General features: G+C 61.2%; 1 protein-coding gene across 1 annotated transcript in view; it reads left to right on the top strand.

The window, feature by feature from the left end:
* ss (aryl hydrocarbon receptor spineless) overlaps positions 1-16,625 on the top strand; it is a gene marked incomplete at both ends in the record, with an annotated part of 40,395 nt that extends 23,770 nt beyond the window's left edge. Inside the window, 3 exon segments of the mRNA XM_037218773.1 lie at positions 5,658-5,867; positions 12,397-12,584; positions 16,519-16,625. Of these exon segments, the coding sequence (XP_037074668.1) occupies positions 5,658-5,867; positions 12,397-12,584; positions 16,519-16,625 (505 nt within the window).
* Between the last annotated feature and the right edge of the window lie 330 nt (positions 16,626-16,955).

Here is a 16,955-nt window from a genome sequence, read left to right as displayed (position 1 = left end):
ACCGGGACCGCGCGGCAGCAACCACCGCCACGGCCGCCGCCAGACCTACCCGCCTGTCTGCCGCGCAGCTCCAGCCGTACCCCTCCGCTGCTGCCGCTGCCAGACCCGCCCGCCCGCCGCACAGCTCCAGCCGTATCCCCTCCGCTGCTGCCGCCGCCAGACCCGCCCGCCCGCCCGCCCGCCGCGCAGCTCCAGCCGTACCCCTCCGCTGCTGCCACCGCCACGGCCGCCGCCAGACCTGCCGCCCGCCCGCCCGCCCACCTGCCGCACAGCTCCAGCCTTACCCCTCCGCTGCTACCGCCGCCAGACCTGCCCGCCTGTCCGCCGCACAGCTCCAGTCCGGGCCCCTCCGCTGCTGCTAATTGCGAGCAGGTCATTAATCGGCCCACCGCGGAAAATTTACGACCGGAAACGAGAAGAGGGCATTGTTTTAAAAGATGATTAAAAGAACGGCGCATTCGGAGGCAAATCGAGTCACACCGGTGTTGCACGGCTAGCGTTGCAGTAACGTGCAATTCCGGTCAGTACGCGCCATTAACGTCATCATGACACGGCGTTTGTGCACGAGGCTGCAAGCGACGCATCTCCTTTGGACATAAATACGATATTAATTGATCCAGGCAACAATGCGCAGGCTGCGTGATAATTTCACGACGCTCAAAACACAATATGCCAACATGCACAATTTATAAAGGAATACTTGAATGGGAAAATCCAACCGCAGCAACAACAAAAAAGCTGAAAATGATTGTCATTGATTTTATCCACTCCCCTCCAAACGGGTTCATGCAGAGCTTTAAGAGCCGAAATGTGCAAGCTGCTGTGGGAACGGGACAAAACGGCGGGACCAAGCACGACACACAGCACACTCGGCGACCGGCACCAGAAAGTGACACCCCCTAACCTGCTTCTCACGACACGCGGACGCACCTTGATCACCGCCGCATTCCGGGGCTGGCGGCCGTTTGACCGGCTCGGGTACGGCCCGGCCGGTTCGTCCCGCGGCCGCACCGTCCGGCTCGGTCCGCGGCCGGACCGGCCGGCCCGGATACGAACGGGTCTACTCTTATGAGGCGGGCGGTGCATCTTTTACGCGATGAGCCGGGCCTGGTCGATACACGGCTGAATCTTTAATGCGGTAATCAGTTTGGCCACCCTCAGGTTGTCAACACAGTCTGATTAACGCTGGCGACAGGAGGGCCTTGGGACCGGGGCTGTTCTGGAAGCTGTCGCACCCCTTTCTCGCTCAGCCGCCGTCCATGAAGAGAATACGGGCGCTGAGTCGTGGTGGACGCTGGCTGATGTCCGATCGGAAATACGTCCGAACCCGCCAGGGTGGCCTGTATTTTCGTCCAAATGAATGTGTGCTTGTAGCCTGATATGCATGCATGCCTTTTGCCCGGCTGGTACAAAGGCGGCCGTTAAGTCGTGCATGTCGCCGTGTCCGAACACAGTAAATGCGCCGGGCGGAAGCGCATTCATTTGAGTCAACACGCTAGGCGAAAATTTAGGGTAAACGGCCTCGTTGGGCTAGCTATTCCCGTGCCGTGACCTCAGTGAACACCGAGGCACAGCCATTCGAGCTTAGCACTCCGAGTAAGACGCATTCAAACGGCACCAGTGCCAAAAGAAGTCTTGGTGATCGTGGGGCCCATCAATCCCAGAAACTATGCAGGCACGGTTACCCTGTTAGTAAGGCGGCATTTACCGATGATATTATATATATATATATATATATATATATATATATATATATTCGCTCAGATATCTAAAAGTCATCGCATATACGCTCTAATAATCACGTTATAACTTTGGTCAAGGCCCAACATCACAAAATGCACATTTCTTACTAAGGCTTCTCAAATCACGTCGTTGACAAAACATAAGATTTCTCCAGACTGTCTCCGCTCAACCGAACATCGCGTTATCGTCTTCGCCGCGATCCCGCGCCCAGTCGGCTCCGGTCAGCTCCGGTCGGCTCCGGCGCGTGCCGGTCCGGCTCCTGGTCTGGTTCCCGGCTCCCGCCGGGCTCCGTCCGCGTCCAGTCGGCCCGGTCGGCTCCGGTCAGCTCCGGCGCGTGCTGGCCGGCTCCCGGCCCGGCTCCCGGCCCGGCTCCCGGCCCCCGCCGCGCCCCGTCCGCGCCCAGTCGGCCCAGGTCGGTTCCGGTCGGCTCCGGCGCGTGCCGGCCCGGCTCCCGGCCCAGCTCCTGGCGTGCGGCGGCGGTCGACAGATTTACCGGGCCGTAAAGAGCGGCGCGGCGGCCGCGGCCGGCGGGGGGCAGCGCCCATCCATCGCGTCCGGCGGCGCAAGAACCGGACCGCGCCGAGCCCGGCGGACGGCTTCATTTGCCGGCCCGCGCGCCGCGGCTCCCGGCAGGGAGACGGCTTCATTTACCGCGCGGACGAGGCTGGCGTCATTCGGGCGAGGGCGAGGAGGGTCTGGCGCGGGTGAAGGGATCATGACGTGGTGGGCGGCACTTGTGGCACGGTCGGAATGCCCCTGACGACGTTGAGACGCTTTTGGTGGGATGAGACGCTTACAGCGCGGTTGAGATATCTCCAGTGCGGCCGCAGCGCTCGTGCAATTGAGGTGTTTTTGGTGCGGTGGGGGCGTCTGCTAGCACGGCTGACATGCCTCCTCGGCTGTCGTCTCTGGCTCGGGGAGGGGGCGGGAGCTTCTGGCGGCTCAGTAGCTAGTAGTGGTGGAACGGCGGCTGGCGGTGAACGCTCCCTATGACGGGCCTGACCGCCGTCACCAGACACGTCATGGTCATGACGGGGATGGATGTGGGTTGCGGGGTCCGTACTTTGCTAAGGACACAGGCAAGCCCTGCCACCTCCCGACTTTGCCGATCATGAGGCGCGGAACCCTTAGTCTGGCTGGCTCCGGCTCGTGCCGAGCCAAGTGTAGCTTAGCTCGCCGACCGTGAGCGGTGCTCAGCAGCGAGAGCAGGGCGCGGTGCCCGGTCCGGGACGGGGATGGGCCTGGTGTGCGCCGCCGTCCGGCTGCTGTCCGGTCCGGACCAGCAGCTGACAGCCCGGGCTGACTCGGAGTGGACCACGCGGCCCCTAAGCCTGGCGGAAGGTCAGTGTGCCAGCACGTGTTGCCTCCCGTCTGGCGGCGCCCGAGACGTCGCAGCGCTGGTCCCAGCCGCGTCCCCTCCGTGTCGGCCACCCCCCACGGCCCACTGCCATCGGCCGAGTCACAGGGACACGCCGCCGCCATGTCGCTCCCGGATGCAGCCCGTAACAACACCTCAAACGGGCCGAAATGTCGGGAAGCGGGTTGAGAGCGACCGCATCGGGCGGGGAGGTGGGTCGCGGAGGGCCAGGGACGGCGCAGAGGGGGCCACCCGGTTAGCACCCGTTTTTGCCGCCGCCCCCGCTTCTCGGCCCTCTCAGCAATGACGGCTGCAGTTTTGTGACATAATTGCGACCATTTGTGGTCACTCGGCGTCTTTTGTAGCGCTGCCGCTCGCATTTATCACCGGCGACCGGCGCCGCGCCGCTGGCGCCGCGCGGCGGGAGATCCGCGAACTAGCCGCGCGCGCCGCGGGGCGCCCGCCGCTGGAATCGGGTGTGAAAAGGCTCCATTGAGCCGCGTTGTGGCGCCGATTGAAGTGTGATCAGCGCTGATGGCCCGTGTAAACAGGCAATTACGGAGCGGCCGCGGCCGGCGGGGCGTGAGCGCGGCCAGCTCGCTGTCGCGGGCGCCGCCGCCGGGTCGGGACGTCCTCATCACGCGCCGCCGCAGCCCTCGTCACGGCCAGCGGACGAGGAGAGGCTCGCCCTCCTGCCGCACCAACTGAGGAAGTTTCCAGACAGAGTGCGATCGGGTCTTTAGGTTCGCTCGTGCTGCGGTGGTGCGCGAGCAGTCGGGCCTCGAGCGGTGGGTGGTCTGTCAATGTTTTAGGTGAGAGTGCGTGTCATGCATTTGAACCCGCACACTCAACCTGGTGGTGGAAAAGGTGGTACGAAAGTTAAAATGCATGGGAATTGTTCGCTGACTTTGCTAAAAGTTCTAACATCAGTACCCAAAGTTCAGCGGGCGGTTGGATTTTGGATATCGGTTAGGCTGTTCTCCAAGCTCATGGGCTCCAACCTCAATATCGTTCCCTCGTCGGTCTTCCCGAACGTAACCACGGGCTTACTGTCGGTGACTCACAGAAAGCGGATGGGACACGACACGTGCCACACCCGATCCGGGCTCCTCGGCCGGCGACCGCAGCGCCACCTGGCGGGTCTCGCCGGCCGGAGGCGGCGTGCCCGTGTCACGTCCCGCGGAGGCGCCGGCGGTCGCGTGAGGCCTGGCGTGACGAGGCCGCCGGCCGGGTGTTTAGCTGACGGCAGCCTGTCAGTCCGGCCAGCGACACGCGGCCGGCACCGGCGCCGGCACCCGCACGGCGGGAGCCCGCGCTCCGATTTCAATTGGGGTTTTTCTGGCGCGCACCGGCGCTGTAATTCACGGGCGCCGTTATTTCCCAGTCCGATGTTACCCGAGCAGTTAGGACCGGGTGGTGTGCGTGAGCCGCGATCGTTAAAATCCCTCTCGGCCGGTCCGGAGACCAAATAATTTATTAGCCGCATTATTCATGACGGCCGGATCAGATCTGGTGCGTCTGCGTTTCCGGGCCGAACGGGAATTAGAAAGGGCCACCGAGCCGGGCCCTTCTCTGGCCGGTCGACTGCACCCGCTGTTTGCTGCCGCGGCCGACAGGTGTCTCTGCTGGGCGGGGGCGCCCTGCCGCGCGAATGGCGCGGCCCGGCGGGGTTTGTTTACACTGCGGCTCGAGTGGCGCCGTGACGTCAGAGGCAGGACGGAGCCGTCCGTGCGCGGATGTGGCTACGCCCCGCCCAGCGCGAAGACCCCTGGATGGAGCTGGATGGATGGCTTGATGACTGGGCTCGGGCCGGGCGGTGTTTGTGGCGGTGGAGGTTCGAATCAATCAGCGATCACAACAGACTGAGTGCCGGACGGATGAAGTGAAGGGCTATGATGTGCAGCTGCAGACGGCCTCCAAATGTGCACTGGTCAAGGATTGGTGCGGAGGGAGTGAATGAGCTCATTCAAAACAGGTGTGTCTGGCAGTGCTGCACCGGGTAAACAACCTATCAAACGCGGAACGGATCATTTGGGGTGTTATCTTTCAGATACGTTCATCTGCAATGCAAATCCGAGCGCACGGCGCAATTTCTGCTGATTGCTACCGCAAATCCTGCATTGCGACCGTCTGGGGCCTCGTCGGAATCTCGGCAGCCGTCCTTCCTTGCGTCTCGCTCCCGTACCCAGCCCCCGTGTCTCGCTCCCGCAACCCTCCCCTGAGTCTCGCTCCTGTTACCCTTCCCCTGCGTCTCGCCCCCGTTACCCTTCCCTGCGTCTCGCTCGCTCTGTGATGCCCCGGCCTGCGGCATCACAATGCTACCCCTGTCCTCTGCTTCTGCCTGCAGTCTGACACCGTGCAACAGTTGATATAGGAAATGTTGCGCATCCGCCCTTCGCCAAACGCCCTGCCCTCTGCTCTCAGTCTGATGTCAGCCGTGCCCTCTGCCTGTCCCGCGCCTGCAGTCTGGCGCCGTCTCCGCCCCTGCCCGCAGTCTAACGCTATCCGTGCCGCACCCCGGCCCGCAGTCTGACACCATCTCCGCCCCTGCCCGCAGTCTGACATCGTGCACCAGTCTGTGTACGAGCTGGTGCACTCCGAGGACCGGGACGAGCTGCAGCGACAGTTCCTGTGGAACGGCTTCCTGCCGGCCGAGCGCGCCAGCATGACCATGCAGGAGGTGCTGCAGCCGGAGAACGCCCACCTGCTGGAGCGCAGCTTCACCGTCCGCTTCCGCTGCCTGCTCGACAACACGTCCGGCTTCTTGGTGAGCAGGCGCGGCCGGCTGACCAGCTGCTGTGGCTGGTCAGCGCTGGGGTCGAGTGTGGCGGTGTGGCTAGTGTGGCTGGAACGTTATGATGGATGTGATCGGTACATGTATATTGGCTTGGCTGGCGACCATATGTGTGATCTCGGATACCCGACGGCTGAAAAAACTTCAGAACCCAGCGTATACACTCAAATCGAGCGACGCCTCGAATTTACGGCAAAGAAACAAAAAGACACAGACATGTTTGCGTTTTTCTGCCTTCTCAGCCGACCATTCGCGCGAGAGCAGCTATATGCGTCATCAAATCCTGCGTCAAGCGGTCTGATGAAACCTGTAATGAAGTTCGGGTTAGCTCCTGAATCAGCACAGGACATCACACCTGCCCTGCGTGCCGCGTGCTGATTGGCACACCAGCCTCCCCCGACCCCGAGCCCGACCCTGACCTGACCCTGACCCTGACCCCGACCCCGACCCCGACCCTGACCCCGACCCCGACCCCGACCCCGAGCCCGAGCCCGAGCCCGACCCCGACCCCGAGCCCGACCCCGAGCCCGACCCTGACCCCGAGTCCGACCCCGAGCCCGACCTCGAGCCCGACCCCGACCCTGAACCCGACCCCGAACCCGACCCCGACCCCGACCCCCACCCCGACCCCGACCCCGAGTCCGACCCCGAGCCCGACCCCGACCCGACGCGGCCTCGCCGGGGCGCCGCGGACAGCTGGTGACGGAGCGGCCGGAAGCGGGCCGTACCTATCGGACGGAATCGGACGGCCGCCGCCCGGCTCGGCTCGGTTTTCCGGGTCGTCATTAGGGCTCGATTTGACGGGCACCCACGTCATCCTTCATGCAGCCTATCGGCGCATCGGAGCGGCCCGACGGCGTCTCGGGCCGCTGGTGTGCGCTCAGCCGGCCGGCGCGGGCCCCCGGCGAGTTTTTTTTTTACTGACGTTGAGATGCGTCCAGTCACCTCCTGAGACGGACCAACCGCACGGCGAATGCAGTCTGCGGCGAGAGGGAGGACGGGTTAGGCCATGGCAGATGTCGCGTTTCCCCGGCTTCACGTCGCATGTCGCGCGGTGGCGTGAGGAGCATGTGACTCGTGTATGGGGCCGGTTGAGGGCCAGGTGGGGCGGGATAGCCTGACGGGGCCGGTTGAGGACCAGATGGGGCGGGATAGCCCGGCTGGTCGACAGGAAAGCCCTGAGCTGCTTCGGCTCGCCGCCGTAAGCTGCGGGCGGCGGCCGGCCCTTTCGTGTCGCTGTTCGGGTTATCCCGGCCGGTGGCTGATCCGGCGGCTTAGCGATCCCAACTGGCGCCCTCGCCATGCCACGGCCGGTGCATGTCCAGCGGCCCTCCATCCCCTGATGCGCCACACGGATTGCTGGCAGAGATCGGTGGAGTCTGGTAGACGTCGGCAGATATTCCGCGACGCTCCATCCCCTGACATGTCACGCCGTCCCAGGCCAAAGTCGGCGGAGGCTGGTAGAGCCCGGTGGAGTGCGGTAGAGTCGGTGGACTCTGCCGACGCCCGCCCCGACGCCCCGAGGCTGTCACCCCTGACCTACCCCAGCCGCTGCGTGCTACGGCGACCACAGCACGTGCCACTCCTGCTCCGGTGGACCACGATCGGCCCTGAGATTGCACGTGCCTGGCGCGCCACAGTTGTCTGCAGCGCGACGCGTTTGTAGCCGGCGCCGGCGTCACCGGTTGTGGTGCGGCGGAGACGGCCTTGCCGGCGACACGGGGTCGACCGCGGCTCGGTCGGGGCCGGCTGCCTGGGTGGCGAGGTCACGAGCTGACGGAGGCCAGACAGGTGATCATAGAGCACGGCTGGGGCCAGTGTGACGTGCTCACGTGCTCTCAGGTGGGGCATGCTGGCGTTTCTGGTGCATACCGCATGCCAGCAGGCGTGCGGTTATGCGGTATTACACCCCCTGCGTGACGGCTGACTACCAGGATTGGGTCCACCCATACTGTTTCTTAATTTCATCTTTCGCGAAGGAAAGGGACGACTGATTTAAAGGTTGCCTTTCAACACACACAAAAGCAAAATATCTGAAAGTGTGTCACTTCTGTGTCTTGTTTTCCTTTGCAATATCGAAGACTAGAACGGCACTATGAGGAGCAAATACAGCCGCCAACTTGCATATTGTTGGGCCAAAATTAGGCCAAAACTATGCAGATTTATCGCAGAGTATATAGCTTAGCAAAAGGCGGCGCACGAATAAGGAGAAAATACCTCAACTGTCGTCCGTCAATCGAACAACAATATTCTGTTAGACAGTTCAACCCGTCGTTAGCTTCAAAAATGGTATACATAAAGCAATGCATCGTGCTGAAATTAATAAGCATAGCGCATTATGTAATGCATTCTTGCCTAGGGAATTCATCCCAGCAAACCGTTGTGTGCAGGAAAAAACCTTCCGCTAACCGACAAACGGGGTCCCACGGCTACCAGTCAGTTATTGACCACCGCCTCACGCCACCACGCGGGCTTCCAGCGCCGCACCCACTCCCACCTCCAGTCCCGCCCGTACACTTCCACTGGCCTCCCATGAACCGCCCTACTCCGCCAGCCGCGTCGGCAGCCACGCAGCCCGCACAGGCCGGGACGCGCACCTCAGCACGTGGGCGACCCGTGGGCGGGGCGACCATGTGCGCGGCGAGGTATTGGTGCGGTGAACATCCTAGGTCCGGCTCCCAGCTGCCCTGCGCGGATTAGCGCGCAGCGGAGAGGTCCAGTGCGTTGACTCGGGTGCTACGTCAAGGTCGGTGGCCGTCGCAGTCGGTTTTGTCAGTTCTGACTCCATCGTCGCGAAGCAGCTGCCGAGCCACCCATCGTCATCACTTATCATCAGCTGCCATTGGTTTGGACCAGTCGGCAGGCAATTAATTGGCTTTCGACCGGGATTCAGAATGGAGATCTGTGACGGCGTCATCAGCCCTTTTCGGTGTTCACGCCAGCGGCCACTCCATCACTCACACCATTCACCCGCCGGTCATTCAGGACGATCCCCAAACTGCATCTCACAGGAGTGTCACATCCCTCATCCAAAACGGTCCCCGCTTCGTCATGCTCGTCCTCGTCACCTTTCAAACTTCCACAACAGCCAGCTGTCAGCGCCATCAGCGCCATCAGCTCCATCAGCGCCACTCATCACCTCCATCATCACGCTCACCACTCGCCTCGCCCCTGCGAGTGATCGGCACCAGTCCTGTCAGTTCTCGCCGACTCCTGCAGCCTTCCGCCGGCGCCCGGTGCCGGCCGCCCGAGCGCCTCTGTTTTCCTCATAAGCAGCCGTGTAATGGGACCTTGAGGGCGCCCCAGCCCGTCTTCATGACGTCACGGCGGGTCTGGGTGGCCGCCGGCGGAGAGGCCCCGCCAGGACTGCAGCCGCGCTGCGGCGCGAGCGGTACCGGCGCCGGTCCAGGACAGCCCAGGGAAGTCGCGCCTGGACGGGGAAGCCACGCGCGAGCACCAGTGGGTGAAACCCCGCGGCGGCACGCGGGCGCCGTCCCCGGCCTGGGTTCAGGACTGGGAAGTGGGCTAGGTGCTCATTGGCGGGTTGAATGCGGGTGGAGCGTGACACTAGAGATGGAAGTCAAGGTGCTGAGGCCGGCAGGTACCGGCAGGTGCTGAGGCCGACAGACCCCGCTCCTGAGGAGCTGGCCGCGTCGGCAACTTTGTGACGCCTTTCGAACAGCACTTGCGCCTCGGAAACGCGCGTCCCGCAAACGCTTCGCATATCTCCTCGGGCAGCAAGCATCCGTTCGGCTTCTGCATGGCGGGTCACCAGGTGCAGCCGTCAGTCTGAGTCGGGTGGAAGCCGGTCTGGGCTGGGTGTAAGCCGGTCTGGGTCGGATGCGAGCGTCCGACACTGTCAGTTGTCGCGCCTCGTCTTACCGCATGTTTCAGGCTTAATTTGTCCGGTCCTGCTGCCGCGCCCCTGGGAACTGAGCGTGCCCGCTGACTCTCAGCTTCAGCCTGTCTCCATGACGTCAGTCCGGTCCTGGGCGGATCCTCGGCCCGCCCGGCCCGCCCGGTCCGTCCGGTCCGTCCGGTCCGCTCTCTGGTGGGTGCGGTCCGGGTGCGGTCCATTCTGTAGGCGGTCGCCCGAGCTTGGGAGTTTTGTTGGGCTCTGCTCTGCCCTCCGGCCCTGCTGTCGTCGACCGTGCGCCACTAACGCGACGGTCCCATCTGGTCCCATCAGGTCCCACCCTGACCAGGCCGCCCCCCTCGTCGGTGGACCTGCCGAGACCGCGCACTTCCACGCCCAAGTCTGGCGGTTCTGCCGCGTCTGATCCCGTTCTCTCGACCAGATCTCGCTCTCCCCGATCTTTCGGCGCTCCGTTTGGTGTGTCCGGGGTCCGTTCGATCCCTTTTTTCGTCCCTTTTGGTTTGGTCCTCCCTGGTCGTCGGCCCGTCCTCCCCGGTCCCCTGCTCTTTTCTCTCGCGCTTCGGTCCGGTCCGGTGCGGTCCGGTCCGGTGCGGTCCGGTCCGGTGCGGTCCGGTGCGGTCCGGTCCGGTGCGGTCCGGTGCGGTCCGGTCCGGTGCGGTCCGGTCCGGTCCGTTCCGTTCCGGTCCGGTCCGGTCCGGTCCGGTCCGTTCCAGTCCGGTCCGGTCTGGTCCGATTCGGACCTTCTCTCCGCCCCACCGCATGACTATCGTCCGAGGCCCGACCTCGGCACTAATTATGACACAACCGCGCCATCCATCTGCATTTGTCAGAGGCCGGCTGAGCGCGCCGCCGCGCGCCGCTTCTGCCGTTCCGCGCTGCTTTTGTTGACGGGAACTCATCGCTCTTGTTTGGGTGTAGCCGGCAGGGAGTGGCCGCCGCTCACATTAGAGGCGCTGTTGTCTGGTCGTGCTTGACGCGGTGGATTAGTGCGGCAATTTACGTGGGTTTGTTTGGTCGAGCCACGTGTGCGCAGAGGGTGGCATAAATCGTGCTCTACACTGTTTTGCGGCATGCATTCATCTGGAGGTTTTCGTCATGCCTTGATATGAAATGACACTCTGTGCACTGTAGAGGGCTTACGTATGTCAGCGTTGTCTGCGGTTTCCCTGCCCCCACAATCTCTTCAGTTTTTCCTGCTCTGGCGTTTCCATAGCCTTTTGAGGCACGTGGGAGGCCCGACAAGGCTCAGCACTAGCCTGTGCTTCCTTTATCGTAATGGCCGTGATTATGTCCGAATAAATGAAACAATGAAAAAAAACTAAAGCGAAAAGCGTCAGCCAATTCACACGTGCCACGATCGCCTTCCCCGCGTGTTCGCCTGTCGCAGACTTCCCGGCTGGCTTCCGAGGGCAACTTCCTACAGTCGGCACATCTCCGCAGCCCTTCCCTCCCCCTCCCCGGCGGAGCTGGCGACAGCGGCAGCTCTTCCGCAGCGCAGCCGCGCCGGCGGCCGACGTAACCTTCAGCGACGTCTTAGCGCGCGCGGCCGGCCCTGCCGCCTTGAGGCGTTCTCAGAAAGCCGTGTCGATTAGCGTGTGCAGCAGCGGGGCCGGCGCCCGGCGGCGGCGCCCAACGCCGGGCGAAGTGAGGCGCCCGCGTCGGGACCCCGTCGGGCCGGCGTCGGGCCCGACTCGCGCCGGGCGCCCGAGTCGGGCCCGCGTCGGGCCCGACTCTGTTCCCGACAGCGTCTGAAGGCGGCGCCTCCGACGCGGCGCGAGGTGGACGTGGCGCACTGCCGGCGCCGCCGCGTGGACTGTGCCGCAGCCGAGCTGGATGTTCGCGGTTTGGCGCGCTGGGCGGGCGGTTTGGCGCGGGGCGAGCATCATCGCTCACCTCGTTATCCCCGTAACAATCCGTGACGGCGCGCCGTCCGCCGCCTGGACAGATTGGTAACCACACAGCGCTTCTCTGTTCCTGACGGGATAATTTATCGTGCCGTTCATCGAATTCAATTATTGCTTGGCGGCGGTCGACTCCCTTTTTTAGCTGTGTGACGGCCGCTCGGTCTGAAACGGAGGCCCGTGTGGGCTTTGAGGACCTCGTCACATATCACGTGCACCGCTGAGTGGCTCGATGATTCGCTGTTAATGAGTGCTAGTCACCACTGCAGGATGCCATTCATTGAATGAACGATAATATACGTACGAATAGCATCGACTAATTCATGCACTAAAAATTGAATAGAGTGACCGGCTAAGCTGACTGGACAGGCTGGGGTACAACGTGTGGCAGCTCAATGTGCACGTTACATGCATGCAGGCAGTATGAGAGCAAAACATGATTCACGTTGGGTCGGTAACTCTGCGTGGAGTTACGTAAGCAAACATTGCCAATGGGCGGGAGTGTTCGTCAACATTCTTTACGGGTTGTCAAACCCGGAATAAGAACATCTTATTTGGTTCTACTTCCGTTCATTCGTCAACATCAATGTGGGGTCGCCCTTCTCTCTTCAGTGCCCCACAAACAGCAATCCCATCTGTTCTTTTCCACCGTATTCCACCTCCTCCTTCTCGCCTGCCTTCACGTGTTTTCCCCAACGGTTACGGGAATTCCTTCGTCCGGCAGCGATTGGACATCCGCGGCCGGATCCGGGTGCTGCAGGGTCAGCACCGCAAGTCGGAAGAGCCGGTGCTGGCGCTGTTCGCGCTCTGTACGCCGTTCGGGCCGCCGTCGTTGCTCGACATGCCGCAGAAGGAGATGATGTTCAAGTCCAAGCACAAGCTGGACCTCACCATGCTCTCCATCGATCAGAGGTGCGTGATGCCCTGTTTTAATTCATATGTGTAACGTCTGCCAAACAGTGAATGGGGGGGGGGGGCAGTAGCCGCTGAAAGGGAGGGGAGATTTTGGGGGACTTTTGTGGCATGCCTGTGGTGAGAACTTGGAGAGCAGACTGGTTGTTGTCACTGCTGACGTGAGCCAGAAGTCAATGACAAGCTTTTAAGTAAATTAGAAAACTATGATAGATTGACAGAACTAGGTGCAAAAATTCACAAAGTAATTGCGAATGCTGTGAGATTTCGTGCTGAAAAGACAAACTCTTCATTTGCCAGCAGGTGCTAGTTACAGGAAATATCAAGGGATGTTTTAAGTACATTGGTAAACTACTCCATCATACACAAATTGAAGGCTCAGTTATTTTTTGCATGTAAAATTAGGTGAATCTGCACTGTTGTTTGCCCTGCCGCACATCTAAAATGACATTTACCGAACGCTGTTCACCTAATACACGGTTTGGTTAAACTCATAATGTCCAGGTGAGCTCTGAAGTTCCAGACATCAGGCCTCACAAGAGCCTGTCCTCCGCGCTGCAGCGAGACATGATTCATGATTAAACTTTTGCGGTCGTCGTTTTTTTGCCACTCCTCTAATGAGTTCCATAAAGGGAGCTACAGCCTACGCCATCGTACAATTTCAAGTTTGCACTGTCCAAGAGTTTGCGGACAAAACGCATTTTTGTTGTTGTGTATGTCTACCTGCTTTATTCTGGTGAGTAGAAAGCGTCCGCAACACTCGCTCGTTTGTCGCCCTACTTCAAGACTGTGACAACCACCTGGCACGTTGAGGAAGCTTCACTTTATGAAGCTGGCCGTGTGCTCAGGGTTGTGCTCTGTCATCTTATCTAGCAGTGTGAAGACCATTGCAGGCTGAGTGTGGAAGGTCTTGAAGGAATTTTGTCGTGCCTAACATCTCAAAAATATCGTGCACGACTATAACATTCCGAATAGCTTGTCATCGGGCTGCGTTTGCCATGTCGGTATTCGTTCTGGCGCCAAAACACACCAATGCGCGAGAGCGATTGCATGTCTTGTTTCGATCCGTCACCAAAGCGGACCAAAGTGCGCCAAAGCCCAGCCCAGCCCGGCCCAGTCCGGCCCCGCCCAGTCCAGTGCAGCCAGCCAGCCCGCCCAGCCCAAGCACCAGCCTCAAGCCCAGCCCAGCCCAGCCCAGCAGCAAGCCAGCCCAGCCCAGCCCAGCCAGCCCATCTCAGCCCAGCCCAGCCCAGCTCAGCCCAGCCCAGCCCAGCCAGCCCAGCCAGCACCAGCCCAGCCCAGCCACAGCCCGCCCAGCCCAGCCCAGTCCTCCAGTGCAGTCAGACCAGTCCAGTGCAGTAGCAGCCCGGTCCAGTGCAGTCCAGCCCAGCCTGCCTAGCCCAGCCCAGCCCAGCCAAGTCACAGTGCAGTCCAGCCCAGTCCAGTGCAGTCCAGCCCAGCTCCCCTGCCTAGCCCCAGCCCAGCCAAGCCCCAGACCAGCCCAGGCCCAGCCCAGCCCAGCCCAGCCCAGCCAAGCCCAGCCCCAAGCCCAGTCCCTGACTAGCCCAGCCCAGTTAGTTCAGGTCCAGCCCAGTCAGCCCAGCCAGCCCAGCCCGGCCAGCCCCAGCCCAGCCCAGCCCAGCCCAGCCCAGCCCAGCCCAGCCAGCCCAGCCCAGGCCCAGCCCAGCCCAGCCCAGCCCAGCCCAGCCCAGCCCAGCCCAGCCCAGCCCAGCCCAGCCCAGCCCAGCCCAGCCCAGCCCAGCCCAGCCCAGCCCAGCCCAGTCCAGTCCAGTCCAGTCCAGTCCAGTCCAGTCCAGTCCAGTCCAGTCCAGTCCAGTCCAGTCCAGTCCAGTCCAGCCCAGTCCAGTCCAGCCCAGCCCAGCCCAGTCCAGTCCAGTCCAGTCCAGTCCAGTCCAGTCCAGTTCAGTCCAGCCCAGTCCAGTCCAGCCCAGCCCAGCCCAGTCCAGTCCAGTCCAGTCCAGTCCAGTCCAGTCCAGTCCAGTCCAGTCCAGTCCAGTCCAGTCCAGTCCAGTCCAGTCCAGTCCAGTCCAGTCCAGCTCAGCCCAGCCTAGTCCGGCAGAGGTTGCAATCTGCGTCGGAGGCGCTAAATAGCCGTCAAGGTCCTCGAATGTGCAGAGGCACCCGGTCGCGCCTGGAGCCGGTGTGTTTTTCTCTGAAGTCAGAGGCACTGGCCCTGGATGCTGGACCGCCCATGGTCAAGGGCAGCGAGGGCTCCAACTGCGGATTGTGGCTGCTGCTTTGGAGCTGCGGCCTTAGTCCGGCGGCTGCATGAGACACTCTTCCTCGGCAGGCTTCTTGGGAGTGCCGTCTCGAAGCTCGAGCTTCCTACGGCCTCGTGCGATGGTTTTCCCCGGATCTTTTTTCGATTTTGTGATTCAGCTACCTATCTTTGCTGCACATATTTAAACTGTGATAGAAGTTATCGCCCGTTTTGAAAAGGTTCCATGGAAAGGAAAACGTGGGATCGACGCTGTGGTGCTTTGCCCCAGCTCTCGAACGTTCATATCATCAATCGAATGACTTACGTTGTTAGCTTTATGCTGGATAAAGTGACCAAAACACTTTGTTTAGCCCTCAGAAAGGACACAACTATGAAATGATAGGCGGTAGAACTGGGGTAGACTTGAGGCAAGCTGTGAGCTTTACCGCATCTTTGGTTTCCTGAATCTGTCATTGATGTACCCACATTTCACCCTACCGCTTCCTACATATCTCCAGATCTTTTTGGCAAAGATGCGGTGCTATCCTGGGCCCGTGGTCAAATTCACAGAACAACTGGCTTGGCCTCTGTCACGTGCTGGTGCTATCATGGCGGATAAAAGCCCGAGAGGTTGCGGCATTCAAGGTTTCTCTGGTTGACGAGACGTAAAGCCATCACAGGACGATTATGGCGATAGCTCGCGGAGGACTTGGCGCAGCGCCGGCTGCTCTGGCTCAAGGCGAGGCCTGCCACCAGCATCGTGTACCAGAGGCGTAAGATTGCCGTGCCACGGTACCAGAAGCCGGTACCGATCAGTTCTGGTGGGCGGTAATCTGTCGATAGTTAGTGTGGTTGTGCTCCATAACCTTGTGCAATCTAATCTTAATGCCGCTTCGGGTAGACCAGCGCAGTGACAGGCAGATAATGAGTAAATCCAGTGGCAGCCCTTTCGTCATACAGAGCATTTGTCCAAGGTTAGAAGCCATCGGATATCTCATGGAGTTCTGTTTGTCATTATCTTAAATCACTGAGCAACAGAATCCTGTCGAGTGAAGGTTCCTTCTACGAAAGCGGGAGCCTTTGCGCGTAAGTGTCCTAAAAGACTGTCAGAGCACCAGTTAACGCGTTACGTTAACGCGTTACGGGCAGATTCCATTTTTGCCGCACATCACGTTTTCCAGCCTCACGCCCACTCACAATGGCCAACTTCACGCGCATCTGGACTGATTCTTATACGGCACTGGCTTAAAGCTAGCGAAAGCCGTGCATCCCATGTCGGTGCTGCCTCTTCGCCAACTCAAAGCGGTACTCTATATAGCAGATGCACGTAGTGCCGGGCATGTTGGGCTAGCGTTGCATTTGGCGTAACTGGACAACTATCATGCACAGCCAAGACTCTTGCCCGTTTTCTTTTCACGGGCGTACTTTCTAGGGACACGGAAAGCCACGCGCAGGGGCATGGTGGCAGAGGGGATGACGTCCTCGGCCACCCCACGCGGGTGCCGGTTTCGAATGTCAGATGCACATCTTCACGGGACGCTGAAGTGTCCACCGTGGCGGTTTACGTTGGGCAAGGGGGTGTGCGACGAAGTGTGCGGTGTTCTCTTCGAAAAGGAAGGCCAGCCGCGAAGGGGGCACCAACCGGGCCCGATTCTGACGCCGCTCTGGGCGCGGCCCGCCTGCTGCCGTTCACACATGGCTCCGTTTCGGCAGGGGCAAGATGCTGCTCGGCTACTCGGACAGCGAGCTGGTCAACAGGAGCGGCTACGCCATGGTTCACCACGACGACATGACCTACGTGGCCAGCGCGCATCAGGAGCGTGAGTACCGGGACAGGAGGGAGAGGGAACGGGCCGTACGCCGCGGCTCCGTGCTGCCATCTGGTGCCGCGATCGCGACACCGCCGGGGGCGTTCTGGAATGCTGCGGGGTATGGGACATGGTGGTGCGGGTTGGACATGCAGTCACTCTCTTGCTGGCTTTGCATATTGGCCCCATATGACGTTACGCTGAACACAATTTTTAGGTGGGGTAGCATGTCTCTCGCCCAAAGAGTTAAACATTTCGGACTTCCGTCATCCCATAGTGAGCAGCGCTGTCCTGGTTTAGACCCTGCCCTGCAGGCAATGGCATAAATATGCTCTCTTTTGA

The sequence above is a fragment of the Pollicipes pollicipes genome, unplaced genomic scaffold (genome assembly GCF_011947565.3).
Source record: "Pollicipes pollicipes isolate AB1234 unplaced genomic scaffold, Ppol_2.1 Scaffold_4219;HRSCAF=4965_pilon_pilon_pilon, whole genome shotgun sequence".
NCBI classification, from domain to species: domain Eukaryota; kingdom Metazoa; phylum Arthropoda; class Thecostraca; order Pollicipedomorpha; family Pollicipedidae; genus Pollicipes; species Pollicipes pollicipes.
This window is presented reverse-complemented; position numbering and strand designations above follow the sequence as displayed.